Below are 16559 nucleotides of genomic sequence, written 5' to 3'. Positions count from 1 at the left end.
GCCACTTCCGCCCTGCCGCGCTCCCGCAGCCTCCTCTTCTCGCGAGAGGCGCGAGGTGCGAAGCCGGCGGCACCGGAGAAGCCGGGAGCGAGCGCCGGGAGGCAGGTGAGCGTTGTGTGCGTGCGGCCCAGGAGCCCGATCTCGCCAACCGTCCCACCCTTGTACCTAGAGCCTCTTGTTTTCTATTCCCAGTCCTGTCCCGCGGTGGGCACCGAACCGTGACCACCTCCCTGGGGAGCACGGCGGGCTTTTGCCGGGGGAAGCCGGTGTAGGGGACCGGCCGGCCCTGCGTGTCCAGGGCTCCTGGCGCTGTGGCTTCTTGCGCTTCCCGGGCTGCTCCGTCTCCCACGCTGCCGGAATAGATCTGAAGCCCCGGAGACGGTTCGCTGAGGGGGTGGAGAGCCTTGATGACCGGGGTCTAAGATCCGCTTCTGCTAATAGCCAGCCGTTGTGACCTTGGGCCTCAGTCCCTTGTCTCAAACACTGGGGGAGCTGAAGTCTCGGTCTTTGGGGGTACCTGAACCCCCCCAGATTGTAATTTTGAGCCAGTGACTTGCCAGAACCTCCAAAGTGTGGAGTTGGTGTTGTTAAATAACAAACATTTAACCGCGTAACTTTTAAAGATCTAGTTGGCTTTATTGAACTATTCATGAATTGGGCAGCATCCCATCTAAGTAGAGAGGAGGTCCAAAGAGCTACAGTGAAAAGGGTTTTTTAAAAAGCAGAGGGGGTGAGACAGGGAAGTTATAAGGGGAGAAAAGGATTATTTCAGGCAAGGTCACCTTCCTTTGGGGGACAGATGGGGTCTATTAGGCAGTTTACCTTACTAATGCTGACCAGAAAAGTCCAGACTGACCGCATAAGATTAAATTCCTGGAGAAGGTTGAAACTGCAGTGAGGTTAGGTATTAGTTTCTGTTTGGTGATGATGTGGGCTTAACACAAGTGACTCCATTTGGGGCCTGTTTGCTTCTTTTAATAGTTTAATTGAAAATTTCCCGAACTTGCCAGATCAAAAGAACCATCTAGGATTTGTAGGTGATTTGTAGGATCTGAAGTTTGAGAAAGGCTGGTGTTCATTCTGACATTGAGTGCTAATCTCTGAGTGACTCAGGGAGGTCATGGACTAGGCACCAAACTGAAGTGTAAAGGCAGAGTGCCTCACTGTGATATCTGTCATCAGGGAAGACTTCATATTAATAGGGAGAACTAAGTGATTTTGGGATTAGGGATAAGTGATGGCAGGAGCTAAGCATGTCATTCCGTAAATTTTGTGTTTGCAGTTAGACCCTTGTCTTTGTATCTGTTTTGCACAACCCTTATCAACTCTAGCCTTTTCAAAACATCTTGCCCTCTCCTACCTCGGTGTGGGGGAAGCCCTCCTAAGCCAAAACTACTCCCCAAATGTTAAAATTCCAGATCCACATCTCTGGATTTCATTAAAACACTACTGATCTGTCCATGAGGTTTTGTTTTCTGAGTTCTGTCCACCCATCTTCAAATGAGCCTTTCGTGTGGAAATTCTAGGTCTGGGGTATCCTTCCTGAAACTCCCAATTCTTGACACACACACCTAATTGCCTGGAGACAGTCTTCCATTTCTTTACCTTTGAGTTTCTTGTTTCCTTGTTGACTCACCTTTTTTCCTATGTGTGCGTGTGTGCTTGCTTCAGTCAGTTCATTACATTTAAAATTTTCCTTTCTGATAAGGGTCAGGATTCTCAGAATTTTTTTATGCACCTGACTCAAAAGGATTTGATCCTTGGTTTGAACTGATAACCAAACTTCAGTCTTTTTTTTTTTTTTTAGTTTTGGCCCCCTTCATCCTTAAGAGGAGCCAGATGCCTCAAGATTTGATGTTTATTGGGTACCTTTGAAATAAACAAGTGCATCTCCAGAAGATATTTGCAGACCTCTGCTTTCCCATGGGCGCGTGTGTACAGCAGTGAGCGCCGGCGAGGTGGTTGACAAACAAGGTCCATGATGTGACAATGACTTCTTCAACCCCACCTCTTTTTAGATATGACACTAGGCTCTGAGTCACACTTCTGAGTATGTCAGCTCAGGCGCCAGACATTTTTTTCCTTCTAGTTTTTTAAAAAGACAGATTGCCAACAACATAAAACTCTGACGATGAACAGTATCATCCTTTGGCTTTTAGATACCTAGAAGAATGTTGTCTCCCGTTTTATTTGGAAAATGCTGACCGAGAGTGGTGGCTTGTGTCTGTGTTTTGAGGGTTAATGTTTAATAAGTGCATTTTATGAGCTCCCTCTTGCCGGAGAAGATTAGTTTGGGGGGGGATATGGAACACAAGGCATTTTACATTCTTTGAATGTACTGACACGGTCCCACGGGAGCAGTGTCTACGATGCCATAAAGTGCAGCTGTTGTACTGTGTAATTCTAACAATGAAAAGGAAGCTTCACATCTCTCCCTAGGGAGTCCTCAGCAGGCATGGCTGAGGAGAAAGAATATGTTTTATAGGGACTCTTTGAAGCAAAGGCAAATAAACTGGCCACCAAGAACTAAGAGTTCCCTTAGAACATTATTTCGTTGAGCACAGTGTGCCAGGCCCTGCTGAGTGCTTTGCATATTTTTATCTCCTCATTTACTTTTTACAGCAGCCTGGCAAAACATTATTATTCCTACTTCATTGATAAGAGAAGGGAGAGGCTTATAACTGACCCGTGGTCATGGAGCTCCTAAGTAGACAATCCAGTGGTAGATAGAACCCCAGTTCATCTGCGTGCATTAAAACTGCCTCCATAGGGGCACCTGGGTGGCTCAGTCGGTTAAGCGGCTGCCTTCGGCTCAGGTCATGATCCCAGGGTCCTGGGATCGAGCCCCACGTCGGGCTCCCTGCTCAGTGGAGAGTCTGCTTCTCCCTCTCCCTCTGCCTGCCTCTCTGCCTACTTGTGCTCTCTCTCTATCTCTCTGTCAAATAAATAAATAAAATCTTTAAAAAAAAAAAAAAACTGCCTCCATTAAGGTTGCCAGAAAGGTCTAGACACCTGGCATTTTATTTTCCTCTGGCCTACAAGTAACCTTTTGCTCCTCCTTTCTTTCATGATGGTTTTTCTGTGAGTACAGTGCAAGGTTGTAGTTGGTGGTGGTGGGCAGGGAGCTTGTCCCTTTCTATTGTCCCAGGGGAGAACCTCTGCCAGTATCGTTCTAGAAACAGGTCCTTTATTTCTTATAACTTAATGCCCAGCAATCCATATTCCTGTCTTCCCTGACTGGTTCTTAAATGGGACATTGATCCCAAGTTGCTTACCTTAAAGATTTGCGGGAGTTCTTCCTCAACATCATAGGAGAGTTAAAAGCTTAAAAGTTTCAGTTCTTGATTGTGTGCTTTTTAAGGCTTTAAAAACAATGCAGTGACTAAGGAATCTTGCTTATCTGATAACACTTGGTATCCTTTCCCTGGGGCTTGCAGTCAGGTCAGGATAATAAAGAGTGGGCATTCCACGTGGAAGCAAATAGATAGGGTCCCTGGTTAAGCGTCTGCCTTCAGTTCGGGTCCTGATCCAGGGTCCTGGGATCGAGTCCCACGTCGGGCTCCCTGCTCAGGAGCCCGCTTCTCCCTCTGCCTCTGCCTCTCTCTCTCTGTCTCTCATGAATAAATAAAATCTTAAAAAAAAAAAGAAGCAAATAGATCAAAGGCATGATTGAAGCAAAAATGCGGAGGTTTTTCATAGAACAAGGAGGGATTCACTTTGGAGAGGTGGGGAATACAGACGGAGCAGATCATGGAGGACCTGATTCCAGAAGAATGAGCTTTGGTTTCTCTCTAGAAAGGAAGCGTCTTTAGGAACTGGATGACAGAATCAAAGTACTGTGGTATTTAAGGATGGCTGGCTAACTTGGCTGTGTTTTTTAGGCAGAGGAGCCAGTCATTTGAAGTGAATATTTTTGAAGGAAGGGGGTAACAGACGTGGCTTAATTCAGTCCCAGAGTGTCTGTGGTGGCATCCTTGTGACCGAGTTAGCAACTTCTGCAGAAGAAAGAAGTGTTCAGCACGAGACTGAGCCATGCTTGACCCGTCTACCGTGGCTTCTGCCTTTATGCCATTTATTAGAGCTGTTTTAAGTCGGGAACTTGATGGCATTAATGTTGAAGAAAGAAAGGAAGAGCTAAGTAGAGTGCTATCGCCTGACCTAACTGCATCATGAGCACATTCTATACTCCTCCCTGTCTCAAGTGGAAGAGAAAGTTGACCTATGGTGTTGGCGGTGGGCGGGGGATCTCCAGAGGTTAAAAGCAGGGGCTTTACAGCCCCATGGATTTGGACTCAAATTCCAGGTCTTGCTTTATCCCACATTTACTAGTTGTGTGATCCGGCAAAGTCAATGGCTTCAGTTTTCTGTCTGTAAAATGGGAATAATAACCGAGTTTAAGGTTGTGCCGAGGTTCAGCTGGGATAATGTACACAAGGTGCTTTGAACAGCCTGGGTAATAGTAAATGTGACAGAAGGTCATGGTAAGGACTATTGATCATTGCAGATTCAATGGGATTGAGTTTTTGTATTTTGCTGAAAGGGAAGATATCATTATTCAATTGGCCAAATTTAAATATGTTGTCTCTTTTTTTGAAAAAACATTAAGCTCGTTATGTCTGCCAGTTTATTTGCCGCCTTTGCTGAGTCATACTTTTGCCTAATTAATGTCCTGTATGTTTTATATTGTGCTCAAGCTGAGTTGTCCCAAATCAAAGCAGAAATAATCTTTGTGCCTTCAACCTCCTTACTTGACTGCCAAGTCCAGACTCTCATCAAGGAAGCAGCCTGCCTCGTTTGGAAATGTTGGGGTTATGAATCCTTAAGATAATAATGGGTTCATTATTTCAGTCTCTCTAGCGTCTACAGGAAGATGTTCTTATATGGTCAGCATGCCGTGGTGGGAGGTGGGAATTAGGTGGTGATTCTAATCGAATTTGCTGGTACCTCAGGGATTGAATTGTGCTTTTGTCTCTGCTCAGTCCTGACTCTCCTCTGGCCCATAGGTTTTAGGTCCATCAGCACGGCAGGAATGGCAGATTATGGGATCTCAGCTGGCCAGTTTGTGGCTGTGGTCTGGGATAAGTCATCCCCCGTGGAGGCTCTGAAAGATCTGGTGGATAAGCTTCGAACGTTAACCGGCAATGAGGGCCGAGTGTCTGTGGAAAACATCAACCAGCTGTTGCAATGTAAGTACCTACCCACGTTGTCTTTATATGGCTGCGGGGCTTGATGGGAGTGCAAGGACTGTGGTTCCTCGATATCTGAATTTTTGTTCCGGGTGGCACACGATGGCAGTGGGCGGTCACCCTGTTGTCTTTCAGTTGAGATACGGTAGACTTAAGAGTGTAGTTGATTTATATAAGTATGTTGTTTCTTATTAGATATCCCACATTTTTTTAAAGACTTTATTTATTTGAAAGAGCAAAAGACAGAGCGCGAGCAGAGGGAGAAGCAGACTCCCCGCCGAGCAGGGAGCCCAATGCGGGGCTCGATCCCAGGACCCTGAGATCACGACCTGAGCCAAAGGCAGACGCTTAACCGACTGAGCCACCCAGGCGCCCAGATATTCTACATTTTTTTAAAAAGCTTACTCTTCAGCTTCCTTTTTTGCTTCTTTTTCTGAACATGTAAAAGGATATTAAGTTAATAAGGCCAAGGGAGAACAGCAGCTTCACCGCGCTCCTGCTAGTAATGGTGGTATGATAGCATTTGCTGGACAGGTAGCTGTTCATCAGGGGTCTTGGGGGGGCTGGGCAGATTGCCTCGGGGGCCCAGGTGATTGCTGATTAGAATCTTCCTTCTTTTCAGCTGCCCACAAAGAATCTAGCTTTGACATTATTTTGTCGGGTGTAATTCCTGGAAGTACCGCTCTGCACAACGCTGAGATTTTGGCTGAGATGGCCCGGATCCTGCGGCCTGGTGGAAGTCTTTTTCTGAGAGAGCCAGTAGAGACCGCTGTAGGTAAGGAAATCCTCATTTGGAAGACCAGAATTTAACAGCCTTGAATCTTTAGGTATGCAGGGGCTGTCATTCGGAGATCCTTCTCCTTGGTGTAAAAATCTGAAGCAATGCATGTGAGGGAACTGTGATCTTTGACCGACCCAGTAGGTAGTAAAATAGAAGGAGACTGCCTAGTGGAAAATGGCTGGGTCCTTTAACGGGTTGAATGGTTAAACTGTGGTACATGTGTACCATGGAGAACTTCGTAACAATAAAAAGGAATAAGCCACTCATTGGTACAACAACTTGGATCATGCCGAGCGGAAAACAGCCAGTCCCAAAAGGATGCATGCTACGTGATACTGTTCATATAACATTCTTGGAATAACAAAGTTCTAGGGATGGGGCCCAAACTGATGATTGCCAGGCATTCGGAATAGGAGGCAGGGGATGTGTGAGGCTGGAAAGGGGTGGCAGGAGGGCTCCTTGTGACTGTGGGCGTGCTCACAGGCCCCCACGCGCGTGCGCACACACACAAGTGCCCGTGAAGCCGGTGAGACCTGGGTAGCTCTGCGGACCCCCGGTGACCATTCCCCGGCCTCCCTAGCCTGCCACACTTGTGGAAGGTGTTCCAATGGGGGGAAGGAGGTGAAGCATCCTTTTTTTTTCTTTTCTTTTTCTTTCTTTTTTTTTTTTTTAACTTCCTATGCATCTATAGTGATTTCAAAATAAAAAGTTAGAAAATAACAACTGGAAGTCTGGGAGTGATGAATCGTAATTATCGACTCATGTGAAACTAAGGGTGGGATCCAGGAAGCGAAAACCTCTCCTTTTGGCTTGGTGGTGGGTGAAGCTGCCAAAGAGCCGTGCAATTCTGAACTTGTAACCTTTCCCATCCGTACGTGAGGACTTGATTTGTAAATACAGTCAGAGAATGAAAGTATTTTGGAATGCGTAAAGGTGGATGTGTGGAGATACAAGCTTGTGACATCGACAGTGGACACCGGCGTTCTGTGTTGGGCGCGTAGGCCGTGGGCGGCTGCCCACCACCCCTCTTTGTCAGAACCCCGCAGAGAGAACACCCATGTGCTTTACAGTTAGTTCCTCAGCCTCCTTCTCACTCAGTGTTCAGCATCCCTGGGAAGGTCCTTCCAAGAAGCCAAGGGTGATACGGAACAATAACAATGGAATTGTTATATGATCCTTAAGGGCTTGGGTAAGAGCACTTTGAACAACCAAAGGGATTTGTCAAATTAAAATACCATCACCATTACTGTCTTATGGCTGCCTGCCCCAAATAGGGTGGAGCCTTTATGATTTTTCCTGGTTTGACCCATAAAGCCACTAATTGGGGTTTTCCTCTTGGCAGTTAACAATAGCAAAGTGAGGACGACCTCTAAGCTGTGTTCGGCCCTGACTCTTTCCGGCCTCGTGGAAGTGAAAGAGGTATGTTGGTCGACCACCTTCTTTGCTGGGATTTGAAAGCTTGGGTGACCCCACCCAGGATCTCTGTCAGTCGATCTGGAGAGAATCAGAGGGGAGTAGCGCCCTGAAGGTGAGGTGTGCTATGTTTCGTGGGCTGGGAAGCAAGCTGGGAAGAGCTTTGTGTGGAGGATACGCAATGCCTCAAAGGACAGAACCTCTGGAACAACTCTCCTTGGAAGAGGCTCCGCACGGGCCCACGGGGGTGGGGGCACATTCTGGTCTCCGTACTGTGTAGTGGCGCCGCCCACAGTGGCAGGGAGAGGGCCACACAGGTCCCCTAATGACACAGATCCTAGGTTCAAGTGAAATGCGGGCACCTGAATCGTCCTCAGATACTTGGTGGATGCTGGAGTGGGTTGGGAGAGACTATCCCATTTCTGACAATTCAGTAAAAATATTTAGATTAAATAGAGGTGATTCTATTTCTATATCCTTCTTTGATGTTGAAATTTTCTTGTGTGAGAGGTAGGTGCGACACCATTATAATTGTTATACCACCGATTTGCAGCATGACCTAGGGCCTTAGTTTTTTTATGCCCACTCTTTCTTGTTTTTCTTTTTCGTTTAGGGTTTTCTGTTTTTTAAATCTAAATTAAGAGATGCTCATATAAATTCAATTAATACTGAAGAATATAGAATTAGAAAGTGACATTCCAGGCCTTCCTCATGCTTCCCTCCCTCAGAGGAAGTCACCAACACATTTTTTGTGTGTGTGGCTGCTCAGACCTTTTTATGTATTTACGGGTGTGTGTATGTGTGTGTGTGAGAGAGAGAGAGGAAGAGAGACGTACTTTTTTAATGTAAATCAGGTCATATGTCTACATTATTCAATCACTAGCTTTTTCTCCCACCTTTAAATATCTTCCACATTTATCCACCTCAGCTCATTGCCCCTCACTCTTTTTTTTTTTTTTTTTAAGATTTTATTTATTCATTTGAGAGAGAGAGAGACAGAGCACAAGCAGGGGGAGCTGCAGGCAGAGGGAGAGGGAGAAACAGGCTCCCCACTGAGCCAGGAGCCCAATATGGGGCTCGATCCCAGGACCTGGAGATCATGACCTGAGCCGAAGGCAGACGCCCCGCCCCTCAGTCTTCTTAATGATGTAACAATATTGAGAGCTGTGGAGGGGCTATGATTGATTTAACCATTCCGTAGTTGTTGGACACACAGGTGGCACTCCCCCGTTTTTTTCTATCTTAGCATCTGCTACCTGTTCCCAAGAAAACATTTCCCTCCCTCTGTGGTTTTTTTTCTCTCATTTCTGCTAGGTTTATTGTGGGCATGCGTCCCTGCTGTAGACTGTGATCCTGTTCAGCATGTCTGACCCCTCTTTATATTCATAGTCGTTACACCCGTGGGATGACTGGCACGGTGCCTTGTACCTAGTAGACAGCGATTTGGTAAACACTTTAAAACTTCCCAGAGGGTTGGCTCAAAGTAAGCACATAGACAAAATGACGCTCTCTAGGGTACAGATCACTGAGAAACTGAACGTGAGGCATGAGGTGACATCTGTCATCTCCCGCCATCATATGCTTAATAACACAGAAATGAGTATTTGACGCCTGTACGGGTGGGCATAGTACCACATTATTTTGTGGAAAGAGTGTGGCCTAATCCTTTTGATGTCTTCAATTCCAGCTGCAGCGGGAGTCCTTGAGCCCCGAAGAAATACAGTCTGTCCAAGAACACCTGGATTACCAAAGCGACAGCTTGCTCTCTGTGAGCATCACAGGCAAAAAACCCAACTTTGAAGTGGGTTCTTCTAGTCAACTGAAGCTTTCTCTTGCCAAGAAGACTTCTCCTCCAGGTAGGACTGGCCCGGGGACATTGTTCTGTCCGGGTGGGCCTCGAAGGACATCTTTGACGTTGAACCAGAGAAATAGATGGAGGCGGTGATGTCTCCAGAGGATTAGGCCTTCCTTCATTTCTGTCATTTCCAAATGGAAGAATGTTTAATGTTCTCTTGTCCCGGGCATATTCAGATCCAGATGTGAAATAACGTATAGCTGTTATCTCGCTCAGCCCCTGCACCAGAAGACACTGAGGCCCCCAGATTCTAGAGGCCTGAGCCACATGGTTTAGCTAACAACGTCTTTCCACGCCCCAGAATTACAACAGTTGTCCTCAGGAGATCTCACAGTGGTGGTCGTGGTTGATAAGAGTGCCCTGCTCCTCTTCCCACGTGTCCTTTCTGTGCTAGTAAAGTCAGCCTTTCTTACTTTGAGGAGCATAAACCACTTGTAAAAATATTTCTTCTCAGAAAGTTGCACCTGCCCTTTGCCGCCCCCTCACCCCCTCACCTCATCACTATTTCATGATTCCCGAATTGAGAGGAACTGTCCCAGCTCTGAGGTGTGTGAAAATTTGCAGGTACATTCACACTGCTCTGCCTTGCCTGGCCAGCCACAATCTTTAAGAATCCGCTGGAATCGCAGCCTTTGGATTCATGGTTCTGGAATGGGCAGGAAGGGCTCAGAGGAGCAGTTGGCCCGGGGACCGTCTGAGCCTCCCCCTGCAGGAGGGATCTTCAGGGCTGCGCTCACCCGCCCCCCCAGGCCCATCTGAGGGCCCGCCCACACTGACTCTGGGCTCAGCTCGCAGGGCCCTTCCTGCACAGACGGGGTCGACAGGGGCGAACGTGGGCGTCTGCCGCCGCCCCCGGCTCTGGAGCTGGCTTCCTCGTACGTGACGGCTTCCCATGAGGCAGAAGCTTTGGCACACTTTCCCGCTTGATCTTCCGGTCTCCTGCAGTAGGTCTAGGGAGGACGACCAGCCCCAGGTTCTGGGGACGGAAACTAAGATGAGGACAGAGCGATGTGGAGTGAGGTCAGGCACGTCGGACAGACTCCTCTGTGTGGCTCTGTAGAAGTGGCCCAAATGTCAGAGCCAGTTCCCTCACCTACAGAATTAGGAGAGCACGTACTCCCCTTAAAAGAGTCGTAGCGGGAGTTACTCCACAGGGCGCGCAGAGCAGGTGCTTAGCAGATACTGGGGTCCGTCTCTGCGAGGCGACTGGGCCCGGGCCACGCCTGCTCCAAGTGCGGGAGCTGGGCCTCGGGCTCCCAGTCCCGTGTGCTCTGCAGTCTCGGGAGAAAGCACGCACGTAGTAGGCCTGTGGTGGTTTCTGCTGCTTTGACGGAGCTCTTTCTTTTATCGGTTGGACTCAGTGAAGCCCGCCGTGGACCCTGCCGCGGCCAAGCTCTGGACCCTGTCCGCCAACGACATGGAGGATGAGAGCGTGGTGAGTCGGCCTGCGGTCCGTGGCCTGCGTTGGCGTGGCCTCTGGGCACGTGGAGGGGTAAAGCCCAGTGTTGCGCTCTGCCCGTGGCTGGCAGTTTTGATTGAGAAGGAAACTCCACATTGGTGGCATTTTAAAATCCTTTTCTGGCATCTCTTTTCCCCACAGATTTTCTTGTTCTCACTTCATGTGATATGTTAAAGATTCTGGTGGGCATGTGTGAACCTGAGAAGAGTTTGTCGGCTGAAATATGTTATTGGCTCCTTGGTCCGGGCAAGTCCCTGCACACTCACTGTCTTAAAAGCAGTACTTGTCCGTCTTTGATCAATACCGTCTGTTAAAAAGTTCTTCATTTCTGCAACTGCTGACATTATAGTCATAGCAAAACAGGTCATGATTCATGTCCCCGTATAATTTATAGATGAATTGTCCACACGTCTATCGAAGAATTACACAAATGTATATACCGTTATTTGTCTTCTCTGGAACTATATGAAAATATTTTATTCCCTTTTTCACATGACAGCCCTTCGTATATGCAAAGAAATAAATACAACATCTCTCTTTTTGTTCTTCCTGCTCCCTCCCCCCCCACACACACACTCTCGAATTGTCTACACACTGTAAATTACTTCCCAGCCCCCTCAAATTTCATGCATCTTCTGTGGACGTAGTTGAGTTCACCGTGGTGGTCAGCTTGAACGTGGTGATCAGCCCGAAGTAGGTCTGTGGATGCCCTCTTTACACAGGCCGTAGAAACCCGCCACCACAGCCCTTTATTCAGCCTTCTAGCAGCAGAGACCGTGACTGTGTCACTAACTTCTCTGAACGCTCTCTAGGATCTCATTGACTCAGACGAGCTGCTGGATCCAGAGGATTTTAAGAAGCCAGATCCAGCTTCCCTGCGGGCTCCTTCATGTGGAGAAGGGAAAAAGAGGAAAGCCTGCAAGAATTGGTAAGTGTTAGCATAAGCAGAGTCTGCCGGGCAGCTTCTAGTGGCTTCTGAGTCTCAAGGAATCATAATACTTGACTATTGTTGAAATATTTATTTTATCGTGAAATGTATCATACATACGGAGGAGTAGATTAATCAGGCACATTTTAAAGAGTAATAAAAATGAATAGCTGTGTACTGATGACCCAGGTTAAGAATCAGAAACATGACTAGTATCTTAGAAGTCATCTCTCCATGCTTCCTCAGCTGCATCTTGCTCCCTCTCCCCACAAAGGTTACCATCCTCCCAAGTTCGTGTTAATCATTCCTGGCTTATTTGATAGTTTACCACCGAGTGTGAAGCTCCAAGTGATACATTCTTGAGTTGTGAAGGACGGAGTAGGAGGCCCAACCCTGGCGAGACAAGGAAACGTCAGTCCCCTCCATCTGTGAAGGCTCTCAGTGATCTTCTGGGCTGGGCGCTTTGAGGAGCTCCTGGAGTCCCTCCCAGGGCTGTCAGTAGGGAGAGTCGTGGGAGAGCCCTGGGACCCGGGGGGCATGCGCAGAGGGAACACCGGGCAGGGCTGTGGCGTGCCGCGGTGACTGGGCAGCCAGCCCAAGTGTGGTCAGAGGGCGTGGGCTGCCCGGGCTGTTCTGCTCTAGGCCCGCTGGGGCTGGAGCTCTCCTCCTCGGAGCCGAGCCCAGCACCCGTGTCCTCAGATCAGCAGCGCGGGGAGGGACGGGAGAGCCGCGTGTTAGCAGCGCCTGGTCGAGATAAGCACGGGACAGGGTCTGGGCTGGCTTGCCTGCGCTCAGGGACAAAGAACCGTATGACGGCGGCTTGGTTTGTGACAGTGGCAGCCGTCAGCCCATCCGTCTCCTGGGCCCCCACTCCAGTGCGCACGTGTGACTCTGTCCACGGCAGAGCTGACGTCTGGGGGTCCCCCGCACTGTTCCCCTCGGGGCTCCCCTCTTTCTGACCTATGTTAGCTTTTCTGGCTTTTGTAGCCACTGCTGCTTTCTTGGTTTTCTCTCTCACTTTGGTGGAGCCCATTCTCCAGTAGCTGCTTTAGAAAGGCTACTTGAGAGGCAAGTTTGGTTTTTTTAGATTTGTTTTCAGACTTTATGTGGCTAAACATGTCTTTTTTCTATTCTCATAAACGATTGGTCATTTGGGTATAGAAATCTAGAGGCTGGAAATAATTTTCTTACATGATTTTGAAGACATTTCTGTCTTTTTTCCAGATACGAAGGTATCTGAGGCCATTCTGTTTCTTGATCCTTTCTGTAAGACCTCTTGTTCCATTCTGGAAGTTTGTAGAATCTTCTTAATGGAAGTTTGTAGAATTTTCTTTATCCGTGGTATCATTTTGTAATGTATCTTGTATACGGGTCTGTTCGCATCTTTTGCACTAGCCATTCAATGCAGCTTTTCGGTCTAGAAGTCATGCCCATAGTCCTGAGAAATATTCTTTGATTTTGTATGTGAGTTTTGTCTTCTCTCTTTGCTTTCTCTGTGGCCTGTTCCTCAGACATTGGGCCTCTTTAATTGGTCCTATCGTTTTCTTTGCTTCTACATTTTCTTTATGCTCTACTTTCTGGGAAGTTTCTACAGGTTTATCCTCCAAAATTTCTGTTGAGTTACTTTATTTCTACTATCGTGTTTTTAATTTCCGTGATTCCTTTTTTTTTTGTTTTGACTTTTTTTTTTTTTTTTAGTATAGCGTCCTATTTTTATTTTGCAGGTGTGATCTCTTCTCTTTTCCCTTGAGGTTCGTGATAGTTCTTTGGAGGTTTTTTTCCTCCCTGGATAGTCTGTTTCTTCCAACTTGCTTTCTTCTTTTTTTAAAGATTTTATTTATTTATTTGAGAGAGAGGGAGAGCGAGCAAGCGAGAGAGCACAAGAGCATGAAGGGGGGGAGGGGCTGAGGGAGAGGGAGAAGCAGACTCCCCGCTGAGCAGGGAACCCGATGTGGGGCTTGATCCCAGGACCCCAGGATCTTGACCTGAGCTGAAGGCAGACACTTAACCGACTGAGCCACCCAGGCACCCCTAACTTGCTTTTTTCTTTTAGGAGGCTTTCTACCTCCCGGGAAGCTCCGTTGTCTCCATGATTAAGAGGGGAGGACAGAAAGCTGGGAGCCCTGAACTGGAATTTATTGACTGTGCTTTAGTGAGGGAGCCTGAATGGGCTTGTGGGGGATACCGCAAAGTCAGCACCTTTGGGTCTTTCCCTTTGGGGTGGTTAGATTTCTCAGAGAAGGGTCTTTCGGGTGCTACCTGTTCCTTTGGCGGTTTTGGGGTGTGATGCAGGTTGAGAGTCGGCCACCTGCTGGGTGGTGGCTACGTCCCCGCCTGCTCGGAGTTGGGCTCTCCTCAGTTGGAGTCACCGCTCCCCCCCTCCCGCTACGGTTCCCAGCGCTGTGTTGACTGCTGTCTCCTTCCCCATAGTCCCTTTCTTTGCAGGTTAGGTCTTTACTGACGTTTCGGTGAGACCTCGAGAGAAAGTAAAGTAGACGCCTGCAGTCTGTCCTCTTAACCTGAAAACCTCAGTGTTGGTATTTTTGCATTCATTTTACGGACGAAAAAGGTGGTAAAAAGTTAACTGGTGGTGTGTGGGCTTGCTGAATCATCAGTGTTTTTTTAAGTGTGAAAGTTGCCAGCATTCACAAATCAGGAGATTTCAAGTAAAAATCCAAATTTTTTCTGTCCTTAGCTTTGGAAAATGGAAACAGGGGGTCTGCTTCTCCCCACAGCATTAATCAGCTGCAGCTGAGTAGTGGCCGGCCTGTGTAGACAGGGCATCTCCCCTCTGGGTCTCCTGTTGCCCACCACTCTGTCTCCCTAAACAGCCTCACGCGCTTACCTTGTCAGCCTGGCCCTGTGGGTGTTTGTGAGTTAAGACGTCCCGGTGTAAAGAGAGACGTTTTAGAGCGAATTTGGGCTCTGTCATGGACTTGGAGCCCCTGGGTGGTGGCAAGTCTCACTCACAAGCGCCTGATTTTCCCCCAGCACCTGTGGCCTCGCGGAAGAACTGGAAAAAAAGAATTCAAGGGAACAGGCGAGCTCCCAGCCCAAGTCGGCTTGTGGAAATGTAAATATCTGGATCGTTACTCAATATTCATAAACCCCCCCGGTGGTATTGGGCCTCATCCTAAGCCCAACACAGACTAGCTCCAGCTCTCAGTTACTGCCCAAATATTTTAATAATGGGTAAATATGTGAGAACGTTTATATAGGAGAGAGGTCATCTCCTGGGAGGGGGTTAGCATGCTCATGCCGGTAGGGGAGGCTCCTGTCATTTATTTTTGGCCCCATTCTTCCGACCTTGTAGTGGCCTGATGCCATTCAGCCACTTGGCTGAGCTCGGCTATGATTTGAACTGCTCAGAATACAGAAGCACAGTCTCCTTAAGGAACTTCTCTAGACCACTGCTTTTCATAAAACCAAAGCTCTTAAAAACTCTTAGTATTTGGGTTTCAGTTGGACCCACAAATGCAGCCAGCCATTTCCATCAGGCCACTGTGGCCATGTTACGAACTTAGGGGTCCCTTTCTTGCCCGTGTTTCTGGGACGCGCGGACACTCAGCTTCCCTGTGTGATCGTCTCTTCTCTCGACAGTGCTACCTGGGCGACGCTTTCCGCTGTACCAGCTGCCCCTACCTCGGGATGCCGGCCTTCCGACCCGGGGAGCAGGTGCTCCTGAGCGGCGCCAACCTCAGTGACGCCTAGGGGGGGCCCGACACGGTGCACGTCCGCTCCTCCGGCCGACCCCCGCCCCTCCAGTCCCACCGCTGTGGTTCCTCCCGGCTCCTCTGCACTTGCTCGCTCTCCGCCTGAACTCCGTGCGCAGGGAGCGTGCTTGGTAAACAGAGTGCAGCGGGCCCTGGGGCGCAGTGCTGGGCGGTGCGGCTCTGTATCACGGGGCCTGCTTACTCCGAGTGGGGGGACCTGTTTCTCCACCTCATGTTAGGGCACGCGTGCTGAAGAGGCCGCTCTCCCGACGTCGACGCTGCCCTGTCACTCGGAGCCCAGACCCCCTGGAGTATTACCGCTCTGTGACAAAGAGGCCCCCGCCCCACTTCCGGGCTCGGCAGTAGTACCACTAGCGGGCTTCCAGAGGGGGCGGGCCCCTCAACACGCACTTGGTGGTGACAGGAGTCACGTGTCTCTTGGCCTCCTCGGGGCACCGAAGGACTCACCCATTGGTTGCTGTGATCATACTCCGTGTCCCTCTGTCCCCTCCATCCCCACCTCACCCCTGTTTTACTGTATTATATCTGTCTTGTGGTTTCTGTTCACCTACAGTTATTAAAGTTGTGTACTTGAGCACGTCCGCTGTGGAGAGGGCCGTGTGTGCGTGCGTGTGTGGGGGGATGTCCGACACGGCCATCTGAGCGCAGCTTGGACCACGGAACTTTCTTTGTTGAAGAGACTTGGTGTCACACCAGTGGGGCCAGTCCTACACTTAAGGATCAGCGCCTCTCCTCATCTACTTGAGAAGAGACCGGGTTGATGAGGATTTAAGGGAAGCAGGACAGAAATCAAACAATAATAAATCTCTCTGGCCAGGAGACCTCTCATTCTCTTTGTTACTCACTCACACAGACTGGAATTGATCTTGCCAAATAGTCGGAGAGATCGTATGGATTTAAGAGACCAGGATTTGGGTGGGTACCTGGCCGGCTCAGTCACAAGAACATGCAACTCTTGATCTTGGGGTCCTGAGCTTGAGTGCAATGTTAGGCATGGAGATTACTTAAAAAAGGGGCGCCCGGGTGGCTATTGTTAAGCGTCTGCCTTCAGCTCAGATCATGGTCCCAGGGTCCTGGGATCAAGCCCCACATCGGGCTCCCTGCTCAGCGGGAAGCCTGCTTCTCCCTCTCCCACTCCCCCTGCTTGTGTTCCCTCTCTCGCTGTCTCTCTGTCTGTCAAATAAGTAAATAAAATCTTAAAAA

General features: G+C 48.8%; 1 protein-coding gene across 1 annotated transcript; it reads left to right on the top strand.

Annotated features, from left to right (window-relative positions):
* Positions 1 to 9: 9 nt before the first annotated feature.
* CIAPIN1 (cytokine induced apoptosis inhibitor 1) lies at positions 10 to 16349 on the top strand. Its single transcript, XM_032424350.1, has 9 exons — positions 10 to 105; positions 5004 to 5186; positions 5809 to 5961; positions 7310 to 7386; positions 9068 to 9236; positions 10597 to 10670; positions 11507 to 11622; positions 14614 to 14695; positions 15223 to 16349. The coding sequence occupies exons 2-9, from the start codon at positions 5030 to 5032 to the stop codon at positions 15331 to 15333; spliced, it is 939 nt and encodes a 312-aa protein (XP_032280241.1). The 5' UTR covers positions 10 to 105; positions 5004 to 5029; the 3' UTR covers positions 15334 to 16349.
* Positions 16350 to 16559: the final 210 nt, after the last annotated feature.

The sequence above is a fragment of the Phoca vitulina genome, unplaced genomic scaffold, assembly GCF_004348235.1.
Source record: "Phoca vitulina isolate PV1807 unplaced genomic scaffold, GSC_HSeal_1.0 scaffold30, whole genome shotgun sequence".
In the NCBI taxonomy this organism is placed as follows: Eukaryota; Metazoa; Chordata; class Mammalia; order Carnivora; family Phocidae; genus Phoca; species Phoca vitulina.
The sequence above is the reverse complement of the archived record's forward strand: the minus strand, read 5'-3'. Positions and strand labels throughout refer to the sequence as shown.